The following is a 25,549-nucleotide window of genomic DNA, read 5'->3' on the forward strand; positions in this document are numbered from 1 at the left end:
GTTTCCTCCTTCATTGCAAAAATATAAAAATGCGTTCTCTGCGTCTCCTTGCTTCATTTCGATGTCTCCTTCTTGCGACAATAACCGCTGCCATGTGTGCGCAATTACGCATACAGACCATTTGCACCTTCTTTTGAAACGTGTTAAATATAGAGTCAGATACCGTTAGCAAAATTGCTTTCGTGTTTGATAAATTACGATAAATTGCGAGTGCTAAATTAATATATTTACATGTTCTCCTCCCACAAGACGCACCTTTGCGTGTAAACGCCCCATATTGAATATTCATTGCAGAAGAAGTACTAAATGGATAAGAGGCGCTATTTAGCACGTTTTAAAGACCAAATCATTTTAGCACGCTGTTGATAGATCAGTTTGTAAATTTTTTAGCATGCGCAGTGAAATAGCTCACGTTTTTATACACGCAAACCTTTGATAGATCCGGCCCTTTGTCTTTAAAACAAATTTATTTTTAGGAAATTGAATTAATAAGTCTACATAATGATAAATGCATGTGTAATATTTGATAAAATTGGAAACACATTATTAGACTGCATAAACACATGATAAATGGTATAGAGGTGCCCTCCTCAAGCTAGTAACATTTCCTCAATAGGTTGACCTCCCAATTCAAAGTTGATTTCTGTGAAATCGTGAGTAAAAGCTCTGGGACCATGTCCCTGAAACCCCTCTGACTCTCTGGTTAAAACCCCTCACTGGTTAGATATCATACTGATACTATGAGCAGAGGTTTTGAGATGTATCAGCATATGCTTTCTTCTGTTAAGAACTTATGTTTTTCAAATGAAAACCTGTTTATTGGTTTGTTTGCTATATACATCATACATATTTGTGTGTGACATCGGGTGCAATTTTTTTTTCTTTGTGGAAAATGAAACTTTACTGTGTAAAATGTAAGAAATTATGACAAAGAATGTTATTTTTGTTTCTAATCTAGACATCAGGCGAGTCAGTGCGATGACAAACTGTCTGATTCACTGTACATTTTACTTATGAGTCACGAGTAAAAGTACAACACTGTTTCCATCAGATTGTTTTGATGGTTGAGTGCAGATCTTCAGCAGTCCCATTTTCATTTAGCATGAGAGATATGAGCAGGGTGGAAACTACACCATCCCACTATAAGAGCTGTTTGAGACAGTAAATTACACTTTCAGCAAGAGATTACATGTTTTTCAAGGTATTTTATTTTTTAAACATGATGATGAAATCAAATTAAGTCTCACACTTGTGTGTCATCTTTGACATTTGTTAATAGCACAAAGCAAAAGATTAAACTTTCCACATATTGCAAGCAGCCCCTACCTGATTCAGGAGTACTTTCATAACATATAAAGTACCGTTATACTCAATCTTTATTTTAAAAGGGCCTAATTCTTTAGGTTATTTAAAATTGTGACTTCAGTTTGATTTTTCACTGCCTTAATCTGATTTGTTTTGTAGCTTTAAGCAAGAAATCTTTCAACATCTAAGGCATTACAGAATGATTATGATTGTTTTTTTTTTATTCTTAATGTTTCTATTTATTGTGTTGTTAAGCTATTTTCTCCATCTGCTATCTGAAATGATTGCCCAAGACAGAACGGCAACATGTCGGGAACTCTTTCCATGCTTTTTACCAACACATTAAGTAATTACAGTGATACAAACTGGAAAAATGTATGATTTGTAATCATGCTGACAATTTTTATTGTTCAACAGAAATAAAATATATTTAAGACAAACCACATATGCTCCATTGGTTTCATTTAGCAGACTCTTTTTGACAGAGTCTTTTATATTTAAGGAGTTTTACGAAAATTCATTGAGAGTATAGAGGTTAAGTTAAGATGTGTTGAATGACCCAGGATGGTAGAGGTATTCTACATTTGTCAAAAAGCAATAGCAAAGAAACAGCCCATGTGTTTGTGAGTAACAGTAAAGGTCCTGTGACGTCACTCTTCCCTTTCAGGCATGTGCTACATTTTCTATACGCCTGGAGGAGGAACTGTAACAGAGAAAGAAATATGAAAAGCTCTTATTATTATGTTCAAGCACAGAGTGCCAGTGAAAGGTCAGTCTCAGCTGATGTTACTCACCTTCTGTCTTTGGAACCTGGGAAGCGGATGAGCTTGAGCTGTTTACAGGGGCAAAAGTGGAAATAAGCACACATTTTTTACACCATATGTAGTTTTTGGTTATTTAATTTACTAGCAATAAAATATACGTGTACAGTGTAAATGGCCACATCAAAATCTTGTTGAAGCCACAGGGTACTGTTTTGTGGGGCTTAAAATTAATATTTTCACACACAGTGCTTTAAGTGAAAAAACAAAACAAAACTAAATGTCCATAGGCAACAGAAACGTGGGTTATATTTTTAGAAAGATCTATCTATCTATCTATCTATCTATCTATCTATCTATTGCCCCTTGGGGACAAACAATTTAAATTAAATTCTATTGATTTATAGGTGTTATTGAAAAGAACAAAGGCAGTTCTAAACCAAATCTATATGAGCCAAATTTCAATATTAATGAAGCCACTTTCATTAACTTAAAGCCCAATGGTGTTAACATGGAAATAAAAAATAACCCAGAAAATCAAATAAAAGATCTTTAGAAACATAAGTAGTAATAAATCTGACTTCGGATTTTACTAAACTTATTAGTTTGCTTCTGTATTTCTATACGGTGTTAGGCCAAGCTTCAACAATGCCACTTTAGCCATATTTTTCCCCAGCAACAGCGCTCCATCTAGAAATGCATTGTTTCGCATGTAATTATCAACTACTGAAGAAAAAATACACTTATTTGATTAAATGAAAAACACAACTGATAACAAAAATCAACTAAGACATGATAAATAATCCCATGTTCAGACTTCAAACATAAAAGGCTGAAGATAAGGAGCAATATTATAGGGGAAATCATGGATCACATTATGCAACGCGCTCTAAGAATCAAACATCTTCAGGGGATGCCTGTGAATTTCAGAAAATATCAGACTTCTGTTATTGTGAGTGAATGCACCACATAAAAAGCAGGGTCCCCAGATGATGATTATCCATGCGGCTAATCTAGCACTACTTCTACTTCTGTATTAGACTCCACATTGTTGTATTTATTTGTTTCCGTGTTTAAATCCCTATTATACTGTCCTTGTTATTTTTTCCACAATGATAGGAAATAAAATATTAATCTTGTTAACTTTGTGTAGAAGTATATCCTTACCACTGCTGGTGCATAATTAGTTTATTTTGTTTTCAAGACTTTAATTGGCATTTTATTCATTTCAGCAGTTTTTAAAACATTAATATAAAAAAGCTATTTTGTAACTAAAAAGAAACAAACTGACAAGAACTGTGAAGGCTGCGTTTCAGCTCTGCTCTTTTGGGTCCTTTTAATGCCAGGTGAATGAAGCCATTTTTCTTGGCTTTACTCAGCAGCCACAGGAATGTAGGGCAAACATTTTGGGTCAAAGAAATTAGGTTCATTTGAGGTGCTTTAAAAAAAAACAACCAATAGCCTACGAGCTGTGAACTGACAGGTCAGGATGGGGGATGCGTGTGGGTGGATTGAAGTAGCAGTATGCACTGCATGCTGAAAAAAACAAACAAATTCAAAATGATGCTACTACATACCGTACCTAGTGGCCCACTTAAAGCACTGCACATTCCTCCGGTAATAACTTACATCATCAGTATGTGATTGAGTGTGTGAATGGTTGAAATGACTGGATGTGGTGTGGAGGGCTTTGGAAGGCTTGAGAAGGTGCTACATACGTATAGGCCATTCAAGGCTAATCTATGTCTGCGGGTATAAGAAATTCTGTTTTCTTTGAATGAAATCCCACGCCGCTGAGCAGACACATTTGATCCTAAAATCACTGGGATTTCTAACACTATTTATACAGATTTTGTTTCTTCACACTGTTTCTGTTTGAATCCTGACTTTCCAAAATATTACCTCGACTTTTTATTTAAATTTTTTTTTTATTTACCGGTACATCATAGACTCATGTCCATTTTCTCTTCCTCAATAGTTCACTCGTTTGATTAAGAACTTAATGATCAAACATGGGGAAAAAACACCAGTGAAGTGAAACATGTCTAATAAAGTGACTTTTTCCACCATGTTTCATAAATGGAATTTTTGTGCTGAAATGGTATATTTTCTTCTTTAGAAAAAGTCACTTCTCATTTCAAACCAAATCCTGTAGCTCTTGGTGACATTTATCACGTGCAGTGATCTAAGAGTTACTTAAAAAACGGATGGTCTTTCTGAGTACAGTAAAGAGGAAATGTGATATACATCCCCTTTGAAAAGCATTAGAACGCTCTAGTAAAGGTCTGTAAAAATGATTTTTAATATTTTACTTTGAGAAGGACCAACCTCATGATACCAGAAACGGTGCTATCATGAGGTCTTTACTCCTTTGCCTCAGTTTAGGCTTTTTGAAAGATCTGTATTCATTTACCGACAAATATACAATTTTTTTATTTATTTATTTTTCTTTAAACAGGAAAATGCATGGTTTATTTGGCTAACGTTGCTATTCAGCAAAACTCTGCCCAATGGTGTAATATAACTTGACTTTTTCCATTATTCACATTAAGAAGTCTTGATTAAAAACGAAACTTTCAGAGGACATATTCAAAATGGAAAAAAAAATGTAAATCTCTGCAGTCATCTTTTCTTAAAATAAGTGCATTTTTTCTAGAATTGAGCCAACGGACTGAGATAATTTACATTTAAAATAAAAATAAAAACTGCCAATGGAATCATGGTTCCTGCTGAAATGAAAGGTAAATACATTTATTTATAGATATTTGTACTCATTTCTAAATTGTTTTTGCAGTGTAAAATGATCTGGTCTGAAATTAGCTAAATCCAATCCAATTTCCCATGTTAAAGCTCCTAAAAATGGGCCTCTATGTCAGGTAACATTTAAACTCCAGGGAAGCAGGACGAAAAGACCTACTAATCAAAAATATCTAAATACTTCACTCCAAAAAATTATCAACATTCATTACTTAATGTTCACTGTTTAGACTTTTAAGCACCATGCCTTTGTACCAGTGTGCCAAGTTCCTGTGCTCGTAACACAGCAGCTCTTGCCTTTCTTCCTGTCTTGCAGTTCAAGCAACATGCAATCAGCTCAGGGTGGAATTTTTACATTCATTACCAACACACAAGGAGTGTCTTTTTGAATGCATACATTTAAAAAATGCCTTATAGACCAAATACTGAACTGGAATAAATAAACAAGCATTTCAAATAAAAGCTCTTTATGAACTCATTGCGTGTTGGAATTGACCTGCCGAAAATTAGAGACTAACATTTTCAATTGAAGAGTAGGATTTTTTTTTTTTTTTTTCAAGAGAAGTAGCATCCAGGGGGAGGGAGGGGGTAGAATTGCACAACTACATTCAGTTTAAGCAAAGAAAGTTGAATTTCTCAAAAGTGGTTATGTAATCAATTCATATTCATTCATACAACATGCACGGGCAGATCATTCACTAAATCCAACTCAATTCTTACTTGGATGAGGATTTTACACATTTTGTGAATTTTTTGCCTGTTTGAGGAATGATAAATAAGTTACAGAAGTATTGATATTTTATATAGATTTATTGAAGTCTTATTATTACTGTTATATTTGAAAAAAAGTCTTAACTTACTCAGGGCTATTAAAATGCCAGAGACAAACATAACAACAGCAAGGATGACCCCTGTAGTCCGCAGTGTCTCATAATCTACAGGTGACAAAATGACAGGTTACTTATTAAGCCAAAACAACAACGATGATAATACTGAAAACAAAACTACACAACTAGAAAAGTCTAAATGTTTGACTTTTCCATGTTTTTTTAAGTGTGATCACAAGACAATATAATAGACAAATTCAAAGATGTGCATCATTTTAAAATAGAAGGATACAGGAAGACAGTTTTACTGCTAATAGACACTTATGTACTCCAAAATAAAATAAACTTTCTGAAATTCCTACAATCGTCTTTGCAAAATAATAGTAATAGTAACCAAGTAAGCTTTCTAGCTAAATTTTAGTTTACAATTAGGTCTGCACTTGGATTGGACTATTCTAATACATGCCAATGCTTTGATCTAAAACATTTCATTGTAGCTCTGGATCTACTGGAAGGTGAACCTCTTCCCAATGCTCAGGTCTTTGTTAGCCTCTAATTGTTTTTTCTTTCAGGAGTTCTTTCAAAAAGTGCGCAATATTGTTGCATATTCTAACCCAGCTTTAGAGTTCTCTATCCTCTCTATCTTTATCCTTTACTAATCAGTTGTCTGTAAACCATCGTGACACGTTTCAATGGATTCTATTTGAGGGGTTTTTAAGCAAAGGGGGGGTTGAATATATTAGCTTACCAGAATTGCACTTTTCCTTGTTTTAATAATTATATTTGATAAACTGCAAAAAATCTAAGTAAATATTTTTTTAGAACAGAGTAGAATAGAAAATCCCTTTACTGTCCCACAATGGGGAAATTATGGTGTTACAACAGCAAAAGATTATAGAAATTTAATTTTTTGCAGTGTAATTTTATTAATTAATAAAATCTACTCTGGAGAAGAAGAGCATCTCCACAGCATAATGCTGCCACCACCATGTTTTGACCTGGGGATGCTGTTTTTTTTTTTAATGACACACAGCCTTTGCTTTTGACCCCAACTACTGTAGACTTAGATATGCAGAAAAACGGCCTAGTATATTAGGTTTTGTTCTGTTCTGACTGCACCATCCTCTTTTGTCTTCCCGTGCTTTATTGATGGCCAACTAGCCTGCATTATGTCCACAGTTTCCCATAAGATTGTATGAATTCTTGGATATTGCTTTATAAGCTAAAAACAATTTAATCTCTCAAAAAACTATATTCCCTAAATCTTTCGTGTTCCTTTGTCCTCGTGGGTCTTTTTGTTCACTAATGTTCTCTAACACACCTGAGGCCTTCCTACCTCATACTCAGTACAGTGGATCTTGTAATCTTATGTTGTGCTGTTCTACAATGTCAGTTTCTTATAAAACATATCAAGTTGCTGGTTGGCATCTTTTTTAAAATGCACTGCAATTAGTTTAAATCTTACCATAGTGAAAGTCGCTTTGGTCTGGAAACACTGATTCTGTAAAATAAAAAAAAAACAATCATTTACAAGGCAGGAGAAGCTACTTTCAGCAGAGTGAAGAAATGCAGTGGGGTCTTATGGAGATTTTTTTCTTGCACTGCACAGTGCTCAATGCGGCATCTTCGCTCAGCAGAAAGAAAAGGGGTTACAAGCCAGCAGCAGCAGAGAAAGAAAAGGTGGGAGGGGAGGATGAACAGAAATAAGACATTCAAGTCATTTTCTCTGCAAACTAAAATTCCAACTTGTTTATTTAGGTTTGCTGCAATGATTCCTAAACTAAAATGCATCGGATACTGAACACTCTGTCCATTTAGTAAATGTCAATAAAGCAGCACTGCTGAACTCTCAGTCCCAAGGGGTTGAATTGGCATTTTATATTCAACACCACAGTTTTCCCACAGCCACAAAACTGTCCTGTTTTACAGAAGTGCTAAAAACTGGCCTTTCCAGTCTGGTATTTTCCTCAGAAATGTCCCTTAATTTAACGCTGATTAATGTGTCAGCACTTAAACAAGCCTCCATTAATTAAACATACAGACTGGAATCAAATGATCCAAACTTAGTTTCCCCCTTTTAAATCCAAAATAACTTTGTGCCAGATGTTAAGTGAGACATATATAAAAAAAACTAACAAAAATAAATAACATAAAAAAAACCCAAACAAACCTGCGGTCGCCATGGTTGTGTTGCAAAGATGTGAGGGAGTGTTGTGTCCTGCTGGAAATTTAGCACGTCTCTGGGTTGCACTTACAGCCTGGATGTAGATGGAGAAAGTGGGCAGTGCAGCAAGCAGAGCAGATGGAGAGACTGCATTGTACAAGCTCAGCAAGGATCCCCTGGTGTTGACAATAAGACACTGCAGTCATTATTCGCAGCTACTGGTGCAATCTAGAGGCAATTCCCACTACACAGGTATGAGATAAGAGGATATAATAGGCCATCCCAAAGACGACAAATGGACACAACATTTAATAACTACTGGAGATAAAACATTATTTTGCCAAATGATATCAAATTTGGAAAAGTTTTAATATGAACTACATATTTTGTTTAAAGTTATCTAAACAATACTTTGGTTGATATGTGAATACATTCAGTAAATGCAGCTTTTAACACCATTTTTGTTGCAGTGCAAAGAGACTAAAACACCCTTATGCATTATTTTCTTTTGCAGCAGCAGCCTCCAGCTTTACTGGTGTAAAACTGCTGTTTTACAGCATGGAAACCAAAGAGGGGTGCAATATCGCTCCTTAAAGGGAGGCTTCCTGAAGGCGACATAATGCAGTGTGCCCTCTTTCACTGCTGGTAGTTTCTACTGCATGTGTAAATGAACTGTGTGCAGTGTCAGCAGAAAAAATGAGTGCAGCAAAACAGATGGCAACATGTGCAGTACTACTACCAACAATAATTAGGATAAAATCATCAATTTTTTTTTTAGATGTTTGCTTTATTATTTAGCATTTGTTTGACAATCAGAGAAATACACATGAGAATCACACCATCACTACTGTAAAAACATGAAACATCATCAAGTGACAAATACTGATGATAAAAACATAAAAATGGAGAGAAAAAAAAGAAACAAATAACAGCTGGATTATGGCATTTAAAAAAAGCTCAATGCTGTCCTCCTGGAAGGGTTTTTCTCTGCTGTCTTCATTGTGTTTGCTGCCACCTAGTGGTGGGTTCCGGCAAGCTGCAGAAACAAGCAGAACAACTCTGCTTGATTTCTCGTTTAAATCAGTGGATACACTGAGGATTAACACTTACCAGTTTTTAATAGAGCCGCTGTTAAGCTGGAGAAAAAAAAATACAAAAACATGTTTAGATGCTAATTCTAGTTGAATATTTAAATGTCATATGAAGTTAGTTATACATATACCTCTTTGGACAGCTGATTCAACTTCAGGACCCCTGGACCTAAGGGCATCACAGAAAAGAGATTAATTTCCACTGTCATGCTGATGATACGCAGCTATTTCTGTCTATATATCCAGATTAAGCTAACCCATTACATTACAGGCATGTCTTGAAGACATAAAAACCTGGATGACTCTTAACTTTCTCCTTCTGAATGCAGACAAAACAGAAGTTATAGTCTGATTAGTCACTCGCTTCATTTGGATGGGATTAAATTACCCTCAGATAATAAAGTAAAAAATATTGGTGTTATTTATGATCTAAACCTGTCATTTAAATCCCATATAAAAGAGGTTTCTAGAATTTCCTTCTTTCATTTGAGGAATATTGCAAAAAATAGAAATATCCTGTCCAGGGGTGATGCTGAGAAACTAGTCCATGCATTTGTTACTTTAAGGCTGGACTATTGTAATTCTTTACTATCATGAAGTCCACAAACTGTAGTTAAAAACCTTCAGCTGATCCAAAATGCTGCAGCCAGAGTTCTGATGAAAATTAAAAAGAGGGATCATATCTCTACTATTCCGGCTTCTCTTCATTGGCTTTCTGTTAAATCCAGAAGAAATTTTAAAATCCTCCTTCTCACATATAAAGCCTTAAATGGCCAAGCTCCATCTTATATCAGAGATATGGTTGTTCCTTATGTCCCTAACAGAGCACTTTTCTCTCAATCTGCAGGTTTACTAGTGGTTCCTAGAATTTCTAAAAATAGAATGGGAGGCAGATCTTTTAGTTATCAGGCTCCTCTCCTGTGGAACCAACTACCAGTTTTAGTCTGTGAGGCAGACACCCTGTCTACTTTTAAGACTAGGCTTAAAAATTTCACTTTTGATAAAGCTTATAGTTAGAGGGGCTCAGGTTATCCTGAGCCATCTCTGTAGTTATGCTGCCATAGGCTTAGACCGCTGGAGGACATAGGGACCCCTTTTTCATCATTCTATCTCTATTCTCCCACTCTGCAGAATATGTTAGTTCAATCTCTAACGTTTTGCTCTCTCTGCTTTTTCTCATAGTAGCTTCATCTGGTCTGTTCCTGTTTGACTGTGAATCCATCCTGGAGAGAAATATCAGCTGTGCTGCTGCCATCAACACCTTTGTTTATAGATGTTTGAGCTTGGCCTATGTTTTAGTGTAGTCCTGTTTCCCTGACTGTGAGTGGTAGATGTGCTCTCTTCATCCTCTGACGTGGGAGCTGCTCGGAGCTCGTCTGCCTGACTGTGTGTTTCCCGGGCAGGGCTGCCTGTGAAACTGGTTGACAAGTTCCTTTGTATCTCTACTTCTTTCTGTATGTCTGCTTCTGTCTCCTTGAACCCCAGTCGGCCACAGCAGATGGTAACTCACACTGAGCCTGGTTCTGCTGGAGATTTCTTCATGTTAAAAGGGAGTTTTTCCTCTCCACTGTCGCTATAAGCACATTTGGTGTGAGGGATTGCAATCAACTGGTTTTACTTAGATAGAAAACTTTTAATCAATTTGACTGTATGATCTGGGTGAATTGTCTCTGTAAAGTGTCCTGAGATGACGTGTTGTGAATTGGCGCTATATAAATTGCATTTCTGCATTCACAACATAATAATAAAAGAAATCTCAAGGTTTTTTTTTAACAGTCTCTTTAATAGAAATTCAAGTATTTGTGGGAAAAAAAACTACCTGTTTGCTCTGACTTTTCAGGCTGAGCTGATTATTTTATTCTTATTTTTCCTTATTTTAACTCTGCTTATCATTTTTATTATTCTTAGTTCATGTTGCTTATGTGTCATTTAATATATCTACAGTAAATTGTATATTGTTTAAAGCACAATTTACCTTGACTTGTCGCTCTTTGAACAGGAACACTTTCGACCTGTTGATGAAAAAGTATGGGTGGAACATTATATTTAAAATGTATTAAATATATATATAATATACCAAACATCTGACTTTGAAATGAATAAAAAAGCTAACATTGCATATTTAGGAACACTTCTGATTGAGTGCTGGTTTGAACATTTCCAGGGCAAACTTAGCCTCAGTGACCAAGGCAGGAAACACATTTCTGAGGGTTTTCAAATCTCTAGACAAATTTATCCCAAAAACTTTTTTGATGCAACATTTTAACCACATAAATCCAACTATTCATTGGGATGTCTGCATATATCGATGCCTGCATGAAACATTTTAACCATACTTGGTTAAGAAAGAAATCAGTAAATTCAAACAAAAACCTTTTAACTTTTAAGCAACGCAAAAAAGAATAAAAAAACAAATTCATAAAAACAATCACCTGGACCAGCAGATTAAAGTCTCCTAAGAAAACCCTGCCACCTTCTAAGGATGTAGTTAATATCAAAAGTTTAATCTAAAATAAAAATACGATTAAACAACAGGAATCTATGATCGGTATGTTTTTTTGTTTTCAAAAACTGGTTTTCAGGTCTTATGAGTTAAGCATGAGTAAAGAAAATGCTGAGTAATAAAAGGATCATAAGATGGGATCAGCTTCTAGGCATCACTAATAATTTTAGTATTATGATATTACTAGTCAAAAAGGCATAAACCAGTAATTTATTACCTGTTTTATTTATCTATTACCTTAAATTTATCCTTTTCCCTAGCATATTTTAATCTTACGGCGATGTACAGGTTGGAATAGCATTTGAACACTAAATTATCAGTTAGTCTTAATTAGCTGATGCATCTTTAGCAGCTCTGAATAAATTATCCTTTTGCTGTCAGAAAGCTTTTACAACCTGCTCTTCTCCTAGAGCCATTTTAAACTAACTCTAGTCTTTGTAAACAGAGGAAGTGCTGCAGAGGGGTTGAGTCCCACTAAATTATTTATCACTTAGTTATGGCTTCATGTCTTTAACTGGCAGAAGCAGGATGAGCTGGCAGGTAGGAGCAGGAATCCTTCTAGGGTGCCATGAGTGAAAGAAAAGAGCAAGCTATGTGGGCCAAAATGGTGCAGACAATTTGGAAGCAGCATGTGAGAAAAAGGCATCTATAAGCTCTGAAGCATCATTTCAATGTAAATGTTTGCATGTGTAAACTTCAACACTTACTGACGATGAGGAAAATGCCCAGCAGGAACAGAGCAACAGCAAAAACCAGTCCGCCGATTCTCAGAGATTCATAATCTGAACCCAAAAAAAACAACAAATAAGTCAGGGACAGTTTAGCCAAAACAAATAAGTGTTTTTGGGGCATTTAATGAGATGTCTCAAAATTTAAAAACAAAACTGCACAAGCAATTTGCAGTTCTAAAATGATTCTGTTGAGATCCCACAAATGTAAAAGTTGGGGTCAAGCTGTGTCTAAAAATAGCTGCAAACCCTCCATGATGACTTCAGCATCAGGAATTTATATAATTATAATATAATATAATTTATAGGTTTGGAAAATATAAGTGTAACTGTTAATAAACTTCCCATTATGGGAACCACTGTTCTAAAGCCACTGTATACACAGTACCTAAAGTCAGTGATTACAAGAAAAAGAGCCCTGACACCAGCTGAACCCAGAAAACATTCAGAGGGCAACAGAAAAAGAAAAAACTAATCCATTCAGTGATTTTCAACTTGTTGGTTTATTTACCATAAAAACAAGTATCAACCATCTTTTGTATGCAAAAAAAAAACACTTTTAAAAGGAGAATGGAATGAGAACAAAACATCATCCATCAGTTGCATCTAATAATTGTGTTGTATTTATGCAAAAATTCTAATGATTGACAAATAATGAGATTAATCCAAAAAGCTGATAAACTACAACATCAACTCTTGCATATTCCTTTTGATAAAAAGCATTGCGGCATATAAAATCTATAATGCAGTACCTCTACTGACCCACTAGAGGTCGCAATCTCACCTCATTCAGTTATGTGATTTACGGTAGTTGTTTAGTATTACAGGAAAACTCTAACATGCAAATAGATACAATTTAACTCCACTAGAAATGTGTAATGAGAACAATGGCTGAAAATGTAAAAATGAAAATAGCTAGTGTTTTTGTGTTCATACTTTTTACAAAGGATTGTTGTTTGATAAGCAGACTGAAAAGTAACAAAAATACATTTTATTTTGTAGTGGTCCACAGACCAAAAAAGTATGTGTAAGTACCAGAAAAATGTTCAAATTTACTGAAGAAGGCCTCACTTGATCAAAGGAAAACTTAGCATATATTTGGAAAATAGTCATCAGTTGGTCTTATTTATAACACCAAACAAGTCCGTTTTAAGGTTTATTATGAATAAGCACCATCATAACAAAATGTTCTAATAGAAATACAGCAACTAATACAAATAATTACTGAATCACGTACAGGTGACTGAGGAAATGTTCAAATAAACTGTTTGACGACTGTATTGAAATTCCTACAAGCTTTAGGAAAGTTTAATAAAATTAAATCAGTTATTGAGAAATGCTTGCAATCTTAAATTTGAGCAAAAATCGTTATTCTTTGCTTTTTCACCTTCAATAAACCAAATAGTTCCCTAGTTTATATTACACTTTTCCTATATTTTCTCCTTGGACTCCGAAGCTAGACACAGACATTTTCCTAAGGCCAGAACACACCGGATCCAATTTTGTATCCGATCTGATGGAAAGTCGTTTCGGAGTAGGTCATTGTATTTATCGGCCATTGAAATTTAACGGAGACGTTTACATTCGACAAGATTTTACACAAGGGGGCTTGCGTAGGTCCGATTGAGAAAGAGTTGGACTTAGTTGGACTATGCAGCAATTTAGCAGCATATTCACGTGTCTGATAGGAAGAAAGACGCGGTTAGAAAGTAAAACACATCTGCTTTGGGGAAAATACTAAATAAAATCTGTTATTCGCACGGAAAAACTGTCCCTTTTTGGAGTCACACATCGCGTATATAGACAGCAGGACAGACTTGTGCAAAAACAAAGAATGAAACATAAAAAAAAAAAAATAAAATACTTTACCCATGATAGGAGTTTAGAAGGACAGAAAACGGATAAAGTAGTGATCCTCTATGAGCCTCGCAAATCAAGCCAAGTTTATTAAAAAAACAAAACAAAAAAACAAACAAAAAATAATATATATATATATATATATATATATATATATATNATAGGAGTTTAGAAGGACAGAAAACGGATAAAGTAGTGATCCTCTATGAGCCTCGCAAATCAAGCCAAGTTTATTAAAAAAACAAAACAAAAAAATATATATAAATATATATATATATATATATATATATATATATATATATATATATATATATATACGTCAAGAGGGGAAAAAACGAATATAAAATAGTGATCCTCTTTGAGCATCACAAAAAAACTAAATAACAATGGGAAGACAGAGCACGTAAACGCTGCGTATCTCTCACCTCTTTATAAAAAAAAAAAAAGAAAGAAAGAAATCTTTTGATAACCTTCACAGATCTCTCACAGAGAATCACCTCTCACTGCCTCGGTCAGCATATAAACCGTCCCATGGTGTTTATTGCTGTGTTTTTCTTTTCTATAGTCGTAGATCTCATTATGTTTTTAACATAGGCATATGAACATTCTCTATCTGTTCTGGTCTGAGATGCTGCAGACTCGTTAAGTGAGGCTTTGCTTTATAGAATGCACCATTTTTTTTTGTTTTTATAATTATTCATAATTTGTCCAAGTCACATGGGGGAAATTTGTTTTGAATTGTGTAAAACACAAAGACAAAAGTAATCCACCCTACCTAGTCGGTTTTCTCTATATGCAGTCACTGTGACATAGAAAAAAAATCAAATTGGAGATTAAAAAGTTGTATGCACCCGGGCTGTTCAGGCCTTTATTTTCATGATATTTTGTGGTTTTTCAACTGAAGGTATATTTTAGTGCACAAGATGTATGCTTTATATGTAGAAATATAAAAATTAATTTTATTAGGAGTACACTATGTGAGCAGCTAAAGAATTTTCTTATACAACTAAATAGTAGTCGTAAATATTATCTAGGCATGTCACATCATCAACCATTAATATCCAGATACTTTTGTTTGAACACTGAAACATTTATGAAATTAAAGTTTTTTTAATGATTTTTTAACCTCTGAAAAACAAAACAGATTTTTTTTCTGTCAAAAAAAAAAAGTGCCTCTTGCAAACATCCTGTTGGCTTATTGCTTTCAGGTGACAGCTAATTTTTGTTGAAAGTAAATGCAAATGTAAATGCATGGGAGTTTAATCTTTCAACCCAAACAGAAAATAAGAAAACAAAAACCAAACCCAAAAACGACCAAGCTTTTCTATCATATAGTGTCATCTAAAGATTTAACTTTAGTATCAAATCAGCAGAGACAGGATGTCAAATGTTTCTTTTGGCTCTGTGCCAGAAGCTTCCACCTAGGGAATGAAACTTTTCCATCACATCTAGAAATCCAAGACCAATTGCTCACTCATCTCAGTTTTCCAGATGTTTCCTTTGCAGAGGCGCTGACCGTTAAAATGTCTACCATTGGCTGCTCAACACTCACCATAATGAAAAGGGCTGTCATAGTCTGAAAGCAAAAAAGACAGAGATAATAAATGAGAGGCAGATGTAACCAGTGACACACTTCAAGCTCCGCTCATCAGATGACAGTTATGCAGTTGTTTCAGGGCTTCAGTGCTCATACTCCTGATTTAAATGGCCGTAAATTGGTAATAAATCTACTATTCTAGGGTTTTGCTTGAACTTTTCTCACCTTTCTCATCTTCTGCTGCTGAGGCTGTAAAAGAGAAAAGAACATTTCAGCTGGTGGTTACTGCCTGTCAGCAAAAGATAAAGGTAACAACACCTGAGCAGACATAGCATGGTACATGCTGAGCCTTCAAATCCCAAATATAGGGAAACAAAACTGAAAAAAGTTAAGTGCACCCTAGAAAACAATACTTACTATTATAGTTTGACAAAGCAATAAAATAGTTTTTGCTTTGTCAATAAAAATGCCCGCCTATTTATACGACAGTACCTAATTGTAAGTTTTATGGAATATAATACATTTTTTATTGATTGATTAATAATCAAAATGTTCTGCAATTATATTGCAGTCATATTCATTTTTTTTTTTTTACTCTGATGCTCCTAAATAAAATCCAGAGCCACTAATAGTCTTTAAAGTAATTCCATTAGTAAAGACAGCCAATTATAGTAAAATTCAACAGCAAAGAGGAGCGGCTGAAATCCACAACTTAAGACTCAATTATTAGTCATTCAATCCATGAATATATGTTTTATATAAGTATTTTGGACAGCATATGAAAGTGTGCAAATGCAACATAAATCAAGCAATTAATCAAGTTAATGTCCAAAGGTCATCAGAAGTCACATCTGCAATAGGAGAAACACAGTGGAACAAGGTGCTTTGATTAAATTACAGCAGGGGTCTTTAACTTTGGTCCTAAAGACCTGTTGTCCTGCATTTTTTAGGTTTTTCCCTGCTTTTACACATCTGACTTAACTAAATTGTTGAGTAACAGGCCTATGCAGCCCTTGGTAGCTGCTGAGGAAGTATTGCCATCATTTGATCTAAAGAAACTCATCTAAAATATGCAGGACAGCAGGTCCTGTGAAGCAAGGTTGAAGACCTCTGGATTAGAGCAACAGTTTTCAGTTAACATGTTAAACATTATAAAAGGCTTAAAAACTAACAGGGGGAAACCATGCTGGACACACAATCCCAGCCACTAGACATAGTGCTGGGAGCATGCTGCTCCTGTTTTACTTCAGAGAGAGGCTAGCTGGTTCGAGGGAGAAAGGAAGATAGTGGGAACTAAATAAAGAAGAAGAAGTGCAATACACTACATAACTGTTAATTTAAGTTATTGTTTTGCTATAGCCCTCTGTATTTATCTGAATTTATTTGTCTATCCTCATCCCCCAATACATCTTCCTATATCTTATTTAATTGTTTCTATTTTTCTATTGTATATACTGTGCCTAAACATCCTCTATTTTCTTGTACTTGTATGTGCAATTTTTTTCCTGCTACTGGAAATACAATTTCCCGAAGGGAGTAATCCCAAGGGATTAATAAAGTCAAGTCTAAGTCTAAGTCTAGTCTCTCTCTAAGAGCAAAGCTATGTGAAAAAAAATGTTAGGGGGGGCAAAAAACGTAAAGAAAAACAAACATCTGGATCTGTTAGAAGTACCCAGTCAAAATTTTCCAACCATAAATCCAACCAAACATCTGTCTTGACATTAACACAGTGAGGCCAATTACGAATACATCCCCCGCTTTAGATTATTTATATTAAAAATGAAACCAAAACCATGTATTATAGTGGCACTGCATTTTGTTTTAAACCACAAAAGATACAGCATAATAAAATGTAACTGAAGTAGAGTGTAAATATTTCTGCTCGGCGTGTCACGTACTTACTTTGTCGTGTTTAGGGCTTTTTTCGCCTTGTGTTTTACACCAAAAGATACAGCATAATAAAATGTAACTGAAGTAGAGTGTAAATATTTCTGCTCGGCGTGTCACGTACTTACTTTGTCGTGTTTAGGGCTATTTTCGCCAAAGTCCTGAATCGATTCGATTTTGATTCATTCAGTTCTAAATCGATTAATTTCGATTCGATCTATTTTTACAATAATGAAAATGGTTCAACTGTGTTTCAAAATACTCATGTATTTTATTTTTTCCTGTCATATTAAACACAAAGTGCAAACTTGTAAATCAGACAGTTTAAACTTGAGATGTGAACAAAACTGTCTCAAAAGTGCAAACTTGTTCGAGAAAAGTGAAAAAGCCTCACTCGAGCAAGCAGACGTGACACAGCAGACATTCATGAGCAGCATTATCTTCAATGCACAAACCATACTTGCAGCGTTGTCTGTAACAACTACAGGGTGTTTGCTGGTCAGCCTCCATTTGTTAATGTCTTCATTTAACCTATTGGTTATATTTGCAGCTGTCTGGCTTGAAGTACTTTTGAGTGCATCTTTCCTGCTCATTTGAATGTGAACGTCACGCGCGTCACTATAAAACTAATCGATCTTATTCCCTAGACATTGATTTTGCAAAAATGTAAAGGAATCAATTCAAAATCGATTAAATAGATATTTTTTTACCAAGCCCTAGTCGTGTTGTTAATCTAAATCATTGCATAACAATCAACTCTTTATATGGTTGTCTAATTAAGAGGATAAAAATGTAGTGACACTTGCAAATGTATAATCATATTAGCTTGTTTCCAGCTGTATCATGTTTTATTACCTTCTGTTCTCTGTTCTGTTAATGTTTTTTATGGAAAACAAGTTTTGCCTACAAAAAAATCTAGGGAAACCTTGATAAAAGGCCAACTTTAATTGCTGAATCCTAATTTCCACCTTGAGTTTAGAGTCATAAAAGGGAAGCATGCAGCTCCATTTAGCAACTAACTGTGGTTAATACCAGATATAAAGCAGACATTGTTTCTGCACTTCTGTTTACACAATGGTGATATAAATATTTGGACGACCTGACATTTCACATCATTAGTTAATGTAAAGGTATTATGACAAAAATAATGAGCTGCTGTAAGGCATATTAAATGGAAGTCATGGGATAGATGTGTGCTTGAAAACATATTAGACAGCACATCAAAAATGATATTTTACACTTCAAACTAATTATTAAAGTTAAATAGATTGCACTGTTTTTAATACTGACCACTACAACCTGCTTACTGAACATTCTTGATCTTATCTCTTAACTTATTCTTAGACTGAAAAAAATATATATCTTTTTCTCTATCAGGCGAGGACATATGTTGCCTTTCTACAAGTGTTAAAAAGTAACCTGTAGTTAAAACATTAGACCGAGTTAAGAAACAACCCCACAAAAATAATGTAGGCAAATCTGCTTTACCCTAAACTTTGCTGATGGTATGTGGGGTAACCCAGGGAAACAAGTCAGAAACCAGGATTTGTATTAACAAGGAAAAGCTAGGCTGGACTCTGAATAACTGATTATTCAAACTGCAAAAGTAAAAACCTTTCCAGGGGGGAACAGAACAAAACCTCCAGACAAAAGAGTTAACTGGAAAGTGAGCTGAAAAATTATTTATTGCAATCCAAACAAGAGGTGCTGTTCAAAAAAAGCCAGCTGAGAAAACAGCATTTGGGTGTAAAGGCCATGCAGCTTAAGGGAGGAACCGATCTGATGCAGGAAACTTACCAAAAACCTCCCTGCCAAATGCTGATCCTGTCATATACACACACATCAGGAACTTAAAACACAACTACATGTATGGAATAAAGAAAAACTGCAAGGGATCGGAAGCCAAACAGTTAGTAAAAAAAATAAAATATAAATAAAATTATATATATATATATATATATATATACTGTATGCTCACCAAGTACAGGAGCCAGCCAGGAGGTGAATGCCACTGCTAATATAAGATCCATAGTGCCTGTTTGAATGAACAACAGAAAGGACACATCATGGTTAAAAGGTCAGATGAAGTTGACATCAGATAAGTTTAGGTTTGGTCTCATGAAACCTTAGCAACAAGATTCGGCTTATAAATCAGCCTGCATTTTCTAAAAACAATTCTACATCAATAAAAATAGCACATGATGTTAAGTAAAAACAACAGAATACATGGTTTTAAGCCTTTTCCAGCCCTATTTGAAACGATCCAATTAAAATAAAAGCAAAATAACAAATATGTTAAAGATCATCCAATTAGTAAGAAGAGTCCACTTTTTTGTAAATAATTGAAGTATAAATTAAGCTGTTCATTGAAGGCCTTAGTGGTTTATTGGAGAACAACTCATCAAATGATTGTATAAAACCAAAAAAGACAGGAGACAGGTTGGGGATTGAGTTGGAAATAAAAATCAATGTTAGGTCTATAAATCAAAACCAATACTACAAACACCCAACATAGACTGTCAGCGCAATCATCCAACAGTGGAAGGAATGTGGTGCAGTTTACATAAAATCTGGCAGTGAGGCTGTTACTGCAGTAAACTTTTTTGCACTGTTTGTGTTTATCTTTTTTTTTTTAACATCCTAATATCATATGCTGAAGTTTGGAATGATAATGTGACTAAATGTGAATAGGTTGAAGGACCACTTTGAATGCCACTGTGTTGTCACTTGATATAGATCTTTTTGACATTCTCAGGTTGAACTACACAGAGGTATAATATTGCACTGTTTAGTTATAACCTTACGAGCACTAAATGGAGCTGAGTTTCAGCTGTAAAGCGGACCTATCCAAGGGATTTCACTTCTGACAGGAGACATAATGCTCCATCTTTGTAGATGGGAACGTAGTGGGATCTGTGTTTTAATAATTTGTTTTCCAGGCTCAGAGTAGGAGAAGAGTATCTATTTTTGGCCCTGCATCTCAGAACATCTTCTTGGCAGCAGAGGGGTGCAACGAAAAGGGAAGTGTAAAGTTGCACTCGGTGTTTGGTCAGTGGATTTCGCTGGGTCATCAACATGAGTGGGGGTTGGGCCTCCTGGGGCTGTTTTTCGATCTATATATTATCTAGAACATTCCTCTGGGATTCTCTTACACCCTTAAGATTATGGGGAACCAGACAGCCAATTGCAATTGGACACACAGGAGCTGAAGAGGCTCTCTTTTCGGAGATTACACTGACTCCGATTTCGCCCTACTTCTATGACCGAATATACCAGAACAGAAAGGCAACACAGGTGGATATAACGTAACTGTGCAGTTAAGAAAACCTGTGCAATGAAATTAAATGGTGTGCAGTGCAGAGATCAAAGGGGAACCAGCAGTTCCCTCCTCTGCCGTGAGCACTTCTGGATATTCATGCAAAACCAGTGCGGGGGTGTGAACATGGTGCTGGAGTCAGAGAGGAAAATGAATGCTTCAAGCCTCAGGAACGGGATTAAGTACAAAGACCTGCCAATCAGGTTTAATCAAACAAACAGAGCGAGTTATTCCAACAAGAGGCAATCCAATAATCTTGTTTGTCAGACCTCTGAGTTATATAAAAGCAAATAATGGGGAGACAGTAAAGAAGCACATAAAGCTGAACTTTAAGTAGATCAAAGTGGATTATAATAAACTAGAATTTACGCAGTCATTTCATAGGTCAAAAAAGGAGACTTCAGTTCAGACCGCCTCTTTAAACACATCAGCTCTTAAACCATTTTACACCAGTATCACCGAGGAGGCGTTTACCACCTTACCTAAATGTTCTGTTTTTCCTTAATACAACATAGAAGAGAAGGAAGAATATCGCTATTATCCATTGGTGGAGTATATTGGGTTGATGGATTAGCTTTTGGAACCTCAAGAAGTTCAAATTCTAAGAGAGGAAGTCAAAAATTGTTCCCCATCCCAAAATGGTTGCTGCAAACCAAGCTACAGTAATGGACTTTCTGTCTGCTCATTTTATGGATCGTTTCTATATGCATTTTTCACACCTGTATTATTGTGCAGTCTTGGTTAGAAAACATGTACCTGTAGTGTTGAAACGCATGAAACATAAAAGATTCCACTGTTTATAGCTTGTATCGTGGATAGCCATTAGCGTATTGTTTATGGTCGATGCATGTCACTAATTCTCTGACTTCCAACAACAAAACTGTTAAGGGGTTTAGGTTTAGTCTCGTCACAGATCCAGAATCCATCCTCAGCTGTTAAAATGAAGGAACCAGGACTTGCAATTATTTCAGTGATTATTTAATTACAATTTTTTATTACTTCAGATTATAGAGTTCTTAAAATGAATGCAGATATTTTTACTTACTTGTATTTGCTCTAAACCACAGTTGATTATCTTAATATTTGCTTTGAAGGCAAAATGTCTTCTGAATGCAGGCAAAAAAACCAAAGTAAGCCACTAATAGGCTCCCTCTAACCACAGATCAGTATTATGGCTCGAGAATCAAATATGTATTCTTTGCAAGCCAATAAGTAATCCATTTTCTGAGTTTGTTTTCCTTAACGTTGTCTTCATGTTCTGGTCCTGGTATATCATAAATTTAGAGCATCTCACAATTTAGATATTTTCTGATTTCCTTAGAGAGCTTTAGCCCTGGACCCATTCTGGTAATCTATGTTAAAATTCTAACTGGGAAATCTAAATTATCTAACAAACCCCTTTCCTAAAATCTTATACAATGACAAGACATTATTAAAAAATCTGATGTCTTACACTTTATTCCATCCATCACATTAGATACTTTGTGTTTGAATGTGTAACATGCAAGAAAGCATAATGCAATTACCTAGTATTGCTAGTTGCAGTCACTTTGCAATACTAGTATATCAATTCCAACAATCCACTGGTTTTATGAGTTCCAACTAAAACGTTATTCATTTTGTTAGAAAAGGCTTTTTCACAACAGGGTTCTGTTGTCAAAGATAAATATTTAGTCACCTTGATCTTTTGGTCTGCTGCTCATTGTAGAGTTTTATTCAAAACATATTTACCATCTGGCTCATGGCATCAATTCCAGACATGAGCCTAGTATAACCTTTGGCATTATTTCACAGTTTCACAGAACTCCAAGATAAATCAATGGTGTGTTTATTTATTCATTTTTTGGCAACTAGTTTTGTTGGTAAATAAATAATTGATTTACCAATATTTTATTTATTGATGATTATGCAACTAGCTGGACTGTGCACTCAAGAACAGCTACACTACATGATCCCCGCTTCAGTGTGGTCTTGTTCTTTTAAACTGAAGTGAACTTATGCAGCATTCAGTTAGTCTCAGAAGTCAGAGTGTGTATGTAGAAATGACATCAGACCAGGGGAAGGCACATTCTAGTTTCAAGTCAGAATATAAGTAGCCAGCAGTTGTGGAAATATTGGTCATTTCACCAATTCCCTTGTTTAAATAAAAACACCCCCTGCAGCCTGCATACTGAATAGGAATATTTAAGCTTGCAGAGAAACTCCTATTTCTGGATTAAATATGGGGGATTGCAAAAGCAATGAAAGTTTGTCATATAAGTCATAACAGAAGAGCTCTCTCCATTTTGCAGCTAATTGTAAACAACATCCTTAAGTGTACAAGGACTTATGTGCATAAAATGGAAGAAAATATATTGATATCAGCTCTTTTTTGCTAACTGTAGTTATTCCTGCAACAAATAGAAAATGTTTTGAACTGGCAACAACAAAGAGTTCAACCCAAACTGATTTTTAAGATTCAAGTGAAGCAAAAATACTGAACCACAACAAGCCAATAACAATGTGCCACTCTTTATGTTTTAAAAAACTAAAGCAGAATGTTGACAATCCAATCTCATCCAACTATTTTTTTTTTACCATTGTTTTAATAAGACAAAATCTAGAAAAGACACAGCGTACATGTTCTGCTGTTTCAGAAACTACAATCATTAAACCACTAAAGGGACAATCCAATAATCAATGATGAAAACAAAAACCCTAAGAAGAATCCACAGGTCACACATTCTTTCAGGTTCCAATGTAAATCAGTTACAGAAGTTTTAACTTTTTAGTTGTCCTATGGGCTGCTCAGTGGCGCAGTGGGTAGCACTGCTGCCTTGCAGCAAAAAGGTTGAGGATTCGACTGCTGGCCTGGGGTTTTTGTGCATGGAGTTTGCATGTTCTCCCTGAGCATGCGTTGGGTTCTCTCCGGGTACTCTGGCTCCCTCCAACAGTCCAAAAACATGACTGTTAGGTTAATTGTTTTCTCTAAATTCTCCTTAGGTGTGAGTGTGAATGGTTCTTTCTCTGTGTTGCCCTGCGAAGGACTGGTGACCTGTCCAGGCTGTACCCTGCCTCTTGCCCATTGACTGCTGGAGATAGGGACCCCACTCGGGACAAGCGTGTCAGATAATGGATGGATAGTTGTCTTATTTCTTTAACCATACAATCCTGTTATCAATTGAGCGTCATCCTATTGCTCTTTCAGATGTAGGCCTATTCATTTTGACAAACAACTATTTAAAATTTTGGTCAACACACAATTTGATTTAAGAGGTCAAGCATTTGCAAACACAGTCCCCCTCTCGTGTTTTGAGTCAGAATAAAAACCAGAATTTAGACCTTTATCGCACCTGATAATTTCATCAGACAGCCGTTACCAGTGCTCCCTTTTCGGTCTGGCGTCGCTCTTATCGCTAAATATCGCGATACTATGGTACCTGAAATTTGGCAACATGTCTACAAAATCCATTAAAGCCAATGTTTAACTATGGCTGATAGCAACCCGCTGCAAGGAGGGATAAATATACATTTTGAATATGAAAAACAGATGTGCCATTTTTTAAAAATAAATAAATAAATAAAGAAAAGGAGGGTTTTACTAGTTGGGGGCATGAAGGCTGCAATTCGATGATTAAATGTAGAAAAAAAAGTAGGGTACTAGAAACTTTAAAACAATCTGTTCTGTTAAAACTTAATTTTAAGTTATTTAAACAAAAATGGGGTTTAGTTCCAGTGTACTGCAAGGAATCAACTTACCGTGTATCAGCCTCATATGCCTATGAGATTCGCAGTAAATCAAACTCCCAAAGAAAAGTTTCCACACAGCTGTACTCAAGCAAAGTTAATGATATACATGCAAAATAATAATAATAAAAAAAATATGAAATGAAAATGTACAAACGGTCTAACCTAAACTAGGAGTATATTTTTGCATTCTAGAAGTGTAAGCCTGAGGACTTCTGCTCAACTTGGGTCAACTTTTGCTCCGTCTGGGTTTTTCTCTGAGGAATGAGCCAGAGGAGGGGGGCGGGGTGCCGCTGAAGTTACTCCAAAAAAACACCCTGAGCTGCCCTGCAACTTTAAACAACACAACCCCCGCTGTTTGCCACAGTGCTCCTGTGCTGCATGTTTACAGTATTTCTTTTCTGCTAGAAAATATTAATCTGTTGCCTGCAGTAATATTCAGATATATTTTAATGAACACTGATCATTATCTCCCCTCAACATGGGCACATTTAGTAGACCTTAAACAGAGCAGATTAGTGAATTTGTTTTACTGTGGACTCATTTTCTGTCTTGTGGAGGGCGGGTGTTGTGAACTAGAGGCATAAACAGTGAAGTGCTTTCAGGGCCATAGCACCATAGCAGTCTGGTATAGAGGCAGTATTAAAACAGTCCTCTTAAGGTTGCTCCTTCTGCCTACATGGTGCAAAAACATAATCAGATTCCTTTCTAAGTGAGCAGAAACAAACTGGACCTGTCTGTAGGTTGGCCCCTGCCTCATTATGGTTGGTCAACAGAACATTCTTGAGTTTTCTTTCTGTTCCCAGATTCCCACCCACAACAAGGACCTTGTATTTTACCATCATGTGTTTCTCTTTCCTGGTATGTCAGCTGCAAGAAAGCCCGAAAACACAACACAACCCTTTGCAAAACCTCCAGGTTCGCTAATGGAATTTAACATGACAGACTAACAGAGTTATGCATACATTTAAATTGATAAAAGTACATCTGTTACCTTAAAAAATGTAAAATAAGTGTATTATGTATTTCTGTTCTGCTCAAGACTTTGCAAAAAACGTTTTATGCTGCAATTACAGCTGCAACTATCTGT

The 25,549-nt window shown here is 35.6% G+C and overlaps 1 protein-coding gene across 3 annotated transcripts; it reads right to left on the minus strand.

Annotated features, from left to right (window-relative positions):
• Positions 1–372: 372 nt before the first annotated feature.
• LOC107086134 (FXYD domain-containing ion transport regulator 6-like) lies at positions 373–24,724 on the minus strand. 3 transcript variants are annotated; one of them, XM_015376905.1, is made up of 10 exons: positions 24,472–24,724; positions 19,396–19,452; positions 19,215–19,241; positions 15,756–15,779; positions 15,546–15,569; positions 12,116–12,190; positions 10,881–10,917; positions 9,037–9,074; positions 8,925–8,950; positions 8,571–8,850 (listed from the first exon to the last, which is right to left on the minus strand). In XM_015376905.1, the coding sequence occupies exons 1-9, from the start codon at positions 24,485–24,487 to the stop codon at positions 8,946–8,948; spliced, it is 303 nt and encodes a 100-aa protein (XP_015232391.1). In that variant the 5' UTR covers positions 24,488–24,724; the 3' UTR covers positions 8,571–8,850; positions 8,925–8,945. The 3 variants fall into 3 exon arrangements, with proteins under 3 accessions (XP_015232390.1, XP_015232391.1, XP_015232392.1); XM_015376906.1 differs by lacking the exon at positions 19,215–19,241; XM_015376904.1 differs by lacking the exons at positions 9,037–9,074; positions 10,881–10,917; positions 12,116–12,190; ... (3 more) ...; positions 19,396–19,452; positions 24,472–24,724 and adding exons at positions 373–2,008; positions 2,100–2,137; positions 5,684–5,758; positions 7,116–7,151 and having other exon boundaries at positions 7,821–8,850; positions 8,925–8,952.
• Between the last annotated feature and the right edge of the window lie 825 nt (positions 24,725–25,549).

The sequence above is a fragment of the Cyprinodon variegatus genome, unplaced genomic scaffold (assembly GCF_000732505.1).
Source record: "Cyprinodon variegatus isolate N-32 unplaced genomic scaffold, C_variegatus-1.0 Scaffold143, whole genome shotgun sequence".
Classification (NCBI taxonomy): domain Eukaryota; kingdom Metazoa; phylum Chordata; class Actinopteri; order Cyprinodontiformes; family Cyprinodontidae; genus Cyprinodon; species Cyprinodon variegatus.